Source organism: Hydractinia symbiolongicarpus, chromosome 11, assembly GCF_029227915.1.
Source record: "Hydractinia symbiolongicarpus strain clone_291-10 chromosome 11, HSymV2.1, whole genome shotgun sequence".
Classification (NCBI taxonomy): domain Eukaryota; kingdom Metazoa; phylum Cnidaria; class Hydrozoa; order Anthoathecata; family Hydractiniidae; genus Hydractinia; species Hydractinia symbiolongicarpus.
Window position 1 is genome coordinate 9,864,897 of NC_079885.1, and position 11,167 is coordinate 9,876,063.

At 33.5% G+C, this 11,167-nt stretch overlaps 2 protein-coding genes across 2 annotated transcripts; one reads left to right on the forward strand and one right to left on the reverse strand.

Annotated features, from left to right (window-relative positions):
* The first annotated feature begins 254 nt into the window (after nt 1-254).
* Nucleotides 255-4,518, forward strand: LOC130613417 (uncharacterized). The gene is made up of 8 exons (XM_057434764.1): nt 255-263; nt 525-632; nt 934-1,131; nt 1,811-1,890; nt 1,999-2,008; nt 2,246-2,510; nt 3,815-4,050; nt 4,190-4,518. The coding sequence occupies exons 1-8, from the start codon at nt 255-257 to the stop codon at nt 4,319-4,321; spliced, it is 1,038 nt and encodes a 345-aa protein (XP_057290747.1). The 3' UTR covers nt 4,322-4,518.
* A 2,425-nt stretch (nt 4,519-6,943) lies between these two features.
* LOC130613418 (eosinophil peroxidase-like) lies at nt 6,944-10,772 on the reverse strand. The gene is made up of 3 exons (XM_057434765.1): nt 9,675-10,772; nt 9,334-9,554; nt 6,944-9,110 (listed from the first exon to the last, which is right to left on the reverse strand). The coding sequence occupies exons 1-3, from the start codon at nt 9,800-9,802 to the stop codon at nt 7,738-7,740; spliced, it is 1,722 nt and encodes a 573-aa protein (XP_057290748.1). The 5' UTR covers nt 9,803-10,772; the 3' UTR covers nt 6,944-7,737.
* Nucleotides 10,773-11,167: the final 395 nt, after the last annotated feature.

Sequence of the window (11,167 nt, forward strand, 5' to 3'; positions counted from 1 at the left end):
CAACTTTTTCGGCAAGATCAAATGCATTCTTTATCTAAGTTGCGTGAATTTTCATGTTGGATTGGCTTGGTGGTACTTTTCATCGAACATATAAAAACAGGGCCGGCAAATCGGAATTGAAAGTGGAGGGGGAGGGCAAATATATGTAGTATCTAAGGAGGCCCCACCATGATTGGGACCGATGGCCCTTTCGAATTTTTTTATCGGATAATAATCAAAAAAACGCTTAATTCATGAAAAACTTATACTTAATTATGGTTAAGGTACCTTGTTTTTTAAACAAATGAAGCCATTTAAAATCATAAAGTACATTTTATGCAGATGAAAAGTGAAAACAGATAAATAAATAAATTTGAAGCAAAGCAATACAATAATTAAAATCTAAGAAAAAAAAATCTTAAATTGATACAATGAATTTCAAATCGAACGTTTTCTGGTTTTATCAACCTGGTTTTACGTTTTCACAATTGGATTTTTAGAAAATAATACACAAAAAGAAAACAAAATCGAACATCCATATATAGGAAGTTTTGAATCAAAGTTTATTCTTCATCAGAAGAAGAGGCTATTACACAACTTGGACGCCGGTTTGCTTGTTGCTAATTGTTGCGACCAATATTGAATTTAAAAACGTAGTGGATTTGAAATTATTAACATTCTTTGCTTTTTTTTACGGGAGTGATGCGACGTTTTGGATTTACTGTAAGTTGGTTTTTGAAACTGTATATGTAGCTAAGCTATGTCATCAATTTTTTGGCGAAGTTGTTCGTTTGCATTTATAGTAACCATTTTGGTTGTAATGAGGTTAAAAGTTGTGCCGTTCTTTATTACCTGACAAATACAAAAAACCTGTTAGTATGAGAAAATCCGATAATTTAATTGGTTTACGGCTTATTTTAACAGGTTTTTTTTAATGGCTTATTAACCGCTTAGCCGGTCCATACGGGGAAATATAGACCAAGGTCCTTGCGAGAGACAGAGGTTGCAAAGTTCAGAGGTTGTCAAGATCGGTCAAGAGCCCAGAACTCGCAATCTTGGTCTGTACTTTCAACCTCGGGCATTGTATTTTACAGTAGAAAATCAAAACTGGTCTTCGGTGAAGTCCTTCTTCACAAAAGTTTACACAAAATGGTAATAGAACAGTTTCTGAGGAGCAAATCCAAATCAACCAAAAATCATTTTATTAAATGCGTTCCAAATTCTGGTTTTTGACATTGGTTTTGAAAATAATGTTGAAAGGACTGATTGTTATTGATTTCAAATTTACTCCTTGCAAGTTTTCTCCTTTGACATTTTAGGTTAAAATATTGTAGAATTCTCAACAACAAAAAACGGGAAACCGTGGAATTTGTTACAATATTTCTATCTCCCTACATAAAAGCAAGGGCTAGCTCAATCATTTGTTGTAGCTTTTTTTTTTGTTAGTAATAATACATCTTTTTTCAATTGGAAATGGCCACAAACGTTTCTTTAAAAATAAAATAATCAAGTAATTAATGACATAGAAATTGTGGTTTGATTCCTGATGTGAAGCGCAATCAAGGCGCGTACCGCTTTTCCACCGCGGAATATATTATTACATTTCTTATAACTCTATCTTTGCATTTTTAATGATAAAAGTAAATAGAATATAGAATGAAACAATGACCTGATAAGTAATCGTTAATGTAGGAAATTTATTTTAAGATCAAATTTTCATACAAATAAACAAACGTTTTCATTGATTAAAAATTTACGAACCAGTAACGTTCTAGGATTTATAAGATAAATTCGATTAACTACTTTTGTGACTCATGACTCAATTTTTTAGTCTTGTTATACAGGAACACAATTGAAATCACCACATCTACCTGCAAATTATATAATGTCGAATAAGATAGAAGACTGGTTGTAAGCCCGTGAAAAATCCATGAGAATTTGTCCTCGCAACAAAATTGATAATGGATATCGCATTTAATATTTCGTGTTTCCGTAGCACAACTTTTTTTTACTGCGCAGAAACATACAGGTTACGGGTTTTTAATATAGAAATTATGATAACACATTTTCTTTTTAATGTATTCCACACGTGACTCAGTCCAGTCTTTTTTTAAGATATGACAATGAAGGATAAGTATATTGATCCCAGGCCTTTTCCTCTTTTGAGGTTTTGAGGTCTGGGCGGTAGAGGATAAATCAGTGAACCAATTGAAGTAACATATGTCTCAATATGTTTCTATAGACATCCAATGGATGTACATAGTAGGAGAAGTTTCAAAGAATAAAACAATTAAAAGGGAAGTTCTCTGTATTGCCACCTGTTGGGAGCAATGATTTTTACTCCTTGTACAATTTTAAATCAAATCATTCCATCTTGATTTCGAAAGTGGAAGGTTCATTCATTTTGAGAACAAACAAGTCAAGAACAAACTATAACAGTGACATTTTGAAAACAGGAGTATACAGTTTATCAATCATCATGCAGAAAATAATTTTTGGCTTAATCACATTCCTCCTTGCTCTTCACTCAGGTATTTATTTTTACTTAGTATTTAATTTTACTCTATTTTATTTCATATTTTTTATTTTCTATTTTTTCATTTTACTTTTTATTTATTTTTTATTTCTATTTGTATTTTTTATTTTTATTTTCTGATCATCTATTGTTTTAAACAATTGTACTTTTACACACATACCCTACTTTCTTTAATGAAAACAGAATATACTATTCACTACAGGCATAAATACAGTAACAGGTATTTACGAAATTTAAAGCCAAAAAATTTTTTTTTAAAAAAAAACTGTGGAGCTTTGCTTTGATAATTGACAATTTTTAATCATTTTTTCAATTAAAATATTTTATAATACACCAAAAACGATTGTAGCAAGCACTATATATTTAATACAGTATATATCAAAAGGCTTATATGTGGCTAATCAGAAAAAAATTTTCATTAATCCTGAACTTTGTCGAAAAACTTATTAAAGAAACCCAGAAATTAGAATTTAAAAAAAAGGTGGAAACCAGACCCTTTGCCCGTTTAATTTTATAAAAAGAATTAATATAAGAGACCATTTTAAGTTAAGGAAATAGTTATGCGAAAAAAACATTAGTTTAGTTGTCAGCCCGTAAAAAAATGAGCTGGAATTTCCAGTCGTCGGGCATACGGTAACTAAACTTTCTATAATTTGAAAAGATTTTTTTCGGGCGTACCGCTTGATTCGTTAGCTGTAGACTAGTCTGCTATAATTCCCGCATATCTTTTTTGTGCATTTTTTGCATAAAATAGCCATTCAAAAGAAAATGCACATTTATAATTCATTTTTTCTGTGTGCTATACGCTGTAACACATGATTGAGCTGTAACCATATACAAAAACACAATAAAAACTACGAATAAGTGAATGTATGGTGTTTTCAATACACACCCTGTTTAATACACACCCTGTGGTCATTAGTATTCATTGACAAATTAATAATTACATAACAACATGTAATAATTTGCTAAATTTTTTTTTTTAGGAAACCATAAAAATAAATATTTAAATACTGCCAATTCTAAATTGAAAAATTACATCGGCCTTTAATAGTTTTTCGCTAACCTAGCCCGATCTGACCCTAGTGTTGATAAGGTGAAAGATATCTTCAAAGTGATATTTTTAATTCTTCTAAAACACCAAATAACAAAAAAGAGAAAGAAAAATATGTGATAAAGCTAAATAAAAAAAGGCCCTCTGAAATAGAAAGTGATAAAGTTCTTTTCCCCACATCCTGACAACCAAAAAAAAAATGAAGGTTAATATTACGTTTTGTATAACTATACTGTTGTCTATAGGTTTTGCTCTCAAGTGCTACAAACATCAGCTTTCAGATGGCAATGCAACCGCTTCATCCTCGACATGTAGTGTTGGTGGGGACCGTTGCTTTTACGGAACAGTAACTGCAACCAAAGATGGCGTCAAAAAAGATCACATTCATCAGGAATGTGTCTCGTCATATTTATGTGGAACCAGGTGTTCTTTACTCAAACTTACTTTTGCTGCTTCCAGTTACACAGTGGATACTTGTTCGGTAAGATATATTTACTTACTTGCTTACAAAGCTGAAGATAGAAAGACTAGTTTCAAAGCATGCTTTGATTTCTAAGCAAAGTCAATTTTTAAAGTTTTGCTTCTTAATAAGCGAATTACTGATTTTACTGATTTTTCAGGGTGGGTGCTGTGAAGGTGATGACTGCAACTCGGGTCCAATAAAAAGCAATGCCGGCGGTGTAACAACAGCGACGTTGGTTGTTATTGGTTTCACTTCAATGATGGCAGCACTCTACGCTGTGGCAATTTAAATTAAGAAGGAGTTGAACAATCGAAGCATAGCTTAAAAAAAAGCAACAATTTTTTGGGAATATTTAATTTATAGAATTTACATAACGTCATTTTAGAATTTAATCAGGAATATGAATCGATGTTTTTAGTGTTTTATTTTGAGTGCATTTAAAATTTTTTGTTCTTAATTGTCGTCAGTTTTATTTATTATTATTATTATTATTATTATTATTATTATTATTATTATTATTATTATTATTATTATTATTATTATTATTATTATTATTATTATTATTATTATTATTATTATTATTATTATTATTATTATTATACTAGTTTTTCTGAAGTGATTTCTTCATTTTTATTTTTTTTCACGACAAAACAAGCGTCTGCCGAAAAAACCTTACTTTGTCGATAAACTTCTCGTCTCCAACTTGTATAGTCGTAGATGGTGTTTAGTCGTCAATTTTTAAGACATTTCTAGGTAATTAAGCATAATTTTTTTATACATAATTTTCACTATAGGATTTTTATTATAATATTTAACTACACCATAATCTTTTTATCTCATTATTATCTTTACTAAAACCCATATTAGCCATCACTGCAATCTCTCCTTTGTTAGGGGTTCTGCATAAACTAGACTGAGAAAAAATCAACGGAAATCCATCCGTAGAAAAAAAATCCCGGAAAGTTGCCCGTCGTTACCGCAGCAACGGTCTTTGGCTAATAACCGACAGTGAACAATATTAAACTAGTAGGTAGCCCGTGAATAAAAAAAAATTCCAGTATATTGTGTTTCGTGTTTTTGTAGCAGGCTTTCTTTGCGAACAAACGGACAGAATAGGGCTATTATTAATATAGAGATACCGATGTTTATGCGTTGGAGAAGGCGAAGCTATAAATAAAATGTTTGCTAAGCGCAAGCTCATCCCCAGGCCTCTTTTACGCCTACGACGGAGCTATATTTCGTCATGATCGCGAAAGGACGAGGTTTTACTAAGCGATTTTTCTTTAAAACAACTCCTTTATCAACGTGACTGGTACGTAACACCAGTTAACTATGCGCAGTTGCTCTATTTTGTAGTTATTTTTTCAGTCCTCTTAGTTGGGCAGCCACCTGAAAATGGGTATATACATTTCGGCTATGGTGACCCACAAACAGAGTGCTAGAAATTGCTCTTATTACGAGAGGAACAAACATAAGCAAGGAATGTACTAGAAAAAATCAAGATAATCAAAATTTATTAAAGAAAAAAACACACTAGATTTTTTTTTTGAATAATATCTCTATGGATATCTTAATACCCATATTTGTATGTTCAAAACAGGTGCGCACAGCTTTATTCTGGACCTTTGCAAACATCGGCTACCGTGGAATTTTCCACCTTCATTAAACGTGTTTTTAACGTTGATTCTTTTTTGATGTTAAAACACTTAGAAAACCCTAGAGATTTGTGGGATTTTAAAAGTACTTTGCGTCCCCTAAGAATTTTTTTCTTTGCTTATCTTAGAAACTGAACCACAGTATGCAGGTATGAAATGCACTTATCTTATTAAATAAATAGGGTATTCCAGCACTCACTTCACGAAAAAAGACCGCAGATCGGCAAACAGAAGGGGAGATATGGATGCCAAACTAGTATTCTGAGGCTGAACATTAACGCCGATTGCTAATTGGCTACATGGGATTTCTTCCTAAAGTCACGTGCTGCTGGGAAACCAACTTTAAATATTTTTCCACACGCAAACAAACTGGACCGTTAATTTGTTGATGAGAAAGTAAAAATTAGCTTCAATCACCACCCGCTGATGTGATACTAAAAATACTTGAGAAAAACCAAAACACGGAATGAGGAAACACCTTGCGGTAAAGATTAAGAAGTCATAACAATGATATTTATTAAGGTTTCATGAATATTTCAAACTTGGAGAATGTTTCGTCCCATACATGCACGACCGGTTTTGACCGTTTCCTTTTCGAGTGCAACGCAAAATGGCGTCAAACTGCGACAAAGAGAGCTTAAAAAAATGACTCTCTGAAATAGAAAGTGGTAAAGTTCTTTATCCAGGAAATAAAAAATATTTAAGGTTAATAATACGTTTTATATGTAAAACTATATGTGTTTTTTTAAGTTTCACAAACATGGGCAACCTCGATCGCAGGATCTGTTGTCTCTTTTTGCTTATCGGATCAGTATGCGCATCGCGGATGACAGACAAAACGCCCTGGGAACGAGGTTAAAACATAGGCTTGGTTTTGAGATGGCAATGCAACCGCTTTGTCCTTGATATGCTTGACTGGTTATGACGTCAGCGTAGATCACACCAATCGGGAAAGTATCTCGTCCTTTTTTATGGAAGCAGGTGTTCTTTAATCAAACTCCTTTCCTTGCCTCCCTTTACACAGTTCATACGTTACAATAAAGATATTTTCCCTGAATAAGCGAATTATTTATTAATATGTCATGAATGTTTTACACTTGGAGGATGTACATTTAAACAAACAGACAAACAGAGATGAATTTTTATTCAGCAAATCGTTATATATATGCAACCCGTATGACACAAACGAGAGGTTTTATCTAGATTTTTGCCCTAATCAAATTCTCATTAAATTTAAGGATGGACAAATGCTATGACTAAATTGACACAGGGATTTCGTAAAATAAAAGAAGGGATTTATAATTACAAAGTTAATGCTTTTTCTAATCTTTTCACTTTATGTCTACTTGAAAAACGCTGTCACCTTCACAGTACCATGGAAACCAAGTTTTCAACTCATACAATTTTTAACTTCTAGATCAGAAGTTATTTAAAAAAAAACAATAGGGGTATTTTCCCTCCATAAAAATTGGGTTAATTAATGCGCTTTTAACCGCAACTTTCAACGCTTCAACACCTGGCCCATGTACGTTAGACTATTTTTGCAGCAGCGCCTCTATATTACCAGTCAACGTCCAAGCGATTTGCCTGTATTGGACACCACCTTTCTACATGAAAAATGAAAATATCGAAAACGCAGCTTTAGTTACTCTTCAGTATCACTTTACTTGTAGAAACATTTTTCGCTTTCTTCACTGCTCGTAAATGTATTTATAGAAGGCGTAAAATTGTCGCTGACAGAAAAAAAATTTGTGTTTTTTTCTTCGGAACAAAAATGAAATTATTTTTTTCTAACTATTATTAGTACAGCCATCCTTTCAATTATCAATTTTCCCTATATTCATTAAAAATGGCGTTTTTTTAGAGAATTAAAATTACTATACGATTAAAAAGTATAAAATATATATTTGTAACAAAATAATGAAATAACTCAGTGTTCCCTTTTGTACCTACAATATTAATTCTTTTCCTGTATATACCAGTACACTATTCCAGAAATAGAAAAAATTATAAAGGTAAAAAATGTATCGCATAGTGTCTTTTATCTGTTTTAAAAACGGTGACGTTGATAAGATCTACGGCGACGGTAAATTCTTCGACGTTGTTGATGAGTTACTCGACGTCGGTAATAAGTTGCTCGGCGTCGATAGTTGATTGACCGACGTCGATAATGGCTTACACGTCGTCGGTAATGTCTTACACGTCGTCGGTAATGGCTTACACGACGCCGGTAATATTGTTGATAGTATTTCTTAGGCGGGCTAATATTTTCTTTCCACACATTCAAGTTGATTCCAGAAATTTCGTTACAAACTCTTCGTTTAACTCCAGGTTTGTATACTTTAAAAACATTTTCTTGAATTGACACAATGCCTTTCAAATTGTCACAAAATACTCTTGCCAGTGATGCCCTTTTGATTTCAGAAAGTTGTCCGGGCGTAAATACGCCAGGGCGGTTATAAAAATACCGGTCACCGTCTCTCAAATCTTCAAATTGTGTTTTCATGATACAACTAAATGTTGGACCCACAATTTTACCAGGTAAATGTTTTTCAGCCAGACCTGCTGCAAACAAATCAATATGATTGTCAACGTTTCTGTAAATTTTTTGCATTGCTATGCGTATTGACTTGTTTGGTATTTCGCGCCTCAAACCGAAGAAAGTTTTCGCTTTTTCTAAGCCGCATATACCACGGTACTCGTTATATCCTGGTAGTCCGTGATCCCTACCTCTTTGGATATTTAAAGCTATCAAATTACTAAAACCTTGTTTTCCCGGTGGCACAAACAGCTTCTTTGCAACACCAGAAGCAAATTCAGTATCAACTCGTTCTGAAGCATTTCCACATAAACCCATCATGGTTCTCTCAATTCCATGATCAATTAGCGCAGTATTATTAAAGTAGGTGGCTCTTAGTGGAATATCTGGTGAGATTTTATTGAAGTTAGCATCCAGCTGTGACCAATGATTTTTGATTTGACTGTGTCCGAACCGAAACGCCGCTGTTGAGAAGGCGTTGGCTACCCTGGGATCAGTAGTTTGTTTGAAACCCCGATAAGGTTTCAACGTAGCCAGTGTAGGAACGTACTCATTGTAAGTAATATGCTGAAGTATAGCGCCGACTATTTTTCTCGTTTCTTCGAAAATCTTCAACCCATTCCAATGCTTATTCAGCTTTTTCAACTCGTTAGCTATTCTGTTGTGTTCTCGTACAAATAAAGTGTGAAATGAGGCTAATGCAATATGTTCATCACAACGAACATCTCCTGCTAGAAAGCAACCACCACGTGTTGTGCAGACTGCTTTTGATAATGGATCGAATGGGAGAAGATTCTGATTGGTCACTTTTAATTTACCAGTCCCTATAATGAAACAGCAATAGTGGAACCGATTATTTCTACAGCATCTGAAAGTGAGCGAACAACAAATTCACAATGTTGCAACGCCTTTCATTAGGGCGTTGTAAGAATGTTCTCCATAAGTTTAGAGGGATTATTTGATTGATTAAAATCAATTTCAACCTTTAGCAGAGACTTCCTTTATCATAAAATAATAATTTTTTTGCAAGACACCCTTGAATTATGTTTGGGAGAAATCCGTTAATTATGCTCGGAAAACATCCCTAAATTAAAATAGTATATTTACCGTCCATTGTTCTCAGCCTTTTCAGTTGTTTCTCATTGACACTGTACACCATTGACGCGTCAATAAATGATGTCAAAACGTTGACTTGTTGACGTACGGCTTTTCCTTTCTGACAAACGGCAAACGATCGTGTGAACGGTGTACATCCTTTATCCCTAGTGCTCGAAAATTTTATAGGAAAACATGGATATTTAAAATCTTTCAAACTATGCGGATGACATCTAAAGAGAAAAAAACATTTTTAGGAAAACTGTGTTAGGAATTGTAGAGCTATCCCAAAATGCCTTAGTTTAAAATGTTTCGTTTCCAAAATCAACGTGTAGAAATCATATAGAACTTACTTCGGATGTTTACAACCGCCTGCATTTGGTGTCAATGAAATATCATGATCAAGAAACTGTCCAAATGACATGTGAAGCTGCGATACAAGGCCTGCATTTCCAGAGTCTTCATCTAATACTTTAAACATCGCGTCTGACACTTCATGAGCAGTTGGGAACGGTTTGTGATAGATGTGAGGGTAGCCTCTCGGTAGAAACAAGTGATCATCGCTATGGTAGGATGCAGCTATTGGAAAATTAAGAAATATTAAATACTAGTCATTAACCCGTGAAAAAATCCACGGGGTCGCCCGTCCTTTTTATATCGCATTTCGTGTTTCCGTAACCAGACGCGCCTTTCGCGGACACACAGACAGACGACGGCTATTATTAAAGAGATAATCGACCAAATATGTATATTTCTACGATGACATGTGAGAGAGATTTTAGTTCATTTTGTTGTTTTATGCGAAGACGAATAATCAAAATCACATCAAGTTTATAAAGTACGAGTTACTTTAGGATAATATACGGAAATATATGGATAACGTGTAGAATGAATGTTAATTTCATACGTCAAAGCGGAATGTAATAGTCGTGGGGACATTGTATAGTGGAAACATTACTTTATATTTACTCGTGGTTTAACTGCTACACATTAGGCTCCACTTTTAAATAGAAGTCAAAAAGCAATCTGTGATGATTTGTAATGCATCCTTAAACTTCCCGCCCTTTACCAAGACACTCAAAAAAAATATTAATTATTTAAGCAAGACGGTAGAACAACCCTTTAACAATTTTTCCTCTTTTGAAAATTAAAATTTTACTTTTCGGTAGTTATCATGCACATTTGTTATTTTACGTCCTAAATTCATGCTTTTAGAAATGTGTTTTCCAAGTGAACAAGTGAAGCCTTCCAAGTACGTCGTCAAAACAAAGGTATTTTATTGAAAGAAACTCTAAACAAAAGTTTTGTATTTGCGACACACAACACACTTAAATGTACCTAAAACGAGGAGACATCAAGGTAATCAATCATACCAAGTGAATTGTTGTCTCTTAGACTAGAGTGCTTTGACTAAAAGAAAATAGTTTATAAGGATGGATATGCAAGAATGATGCCAGATGTACTAGCGCTTATAAAAATCGCATATTTGTTTGGTTAAGAGAAGCTCCTTACGTAAAAGTCTTTTAAGTTGGTTGAAAGTTGCTCCAAAAACTTTTCGGTTATTACATCTTCCATCTATTGTTCTGTATTTGTAATTGATACATTGAGGTTCTTTTGTGGTCGGTACGCAGTCGGTTAATGTGTCTTCTAAATGAATTTATGTTATATTACAATCAAATGAGAATTGAATATAAAATCAGGTACGGTATTAGCAGCAACGACAAAACAACAACAATAACAATAACGACAAAAACAACAACAACAACACAACACAACACAACAACAACAACAACAACAACATTACTTACGCATAGTATCTCTGCATGATACAAAAGTAAAAAAACAT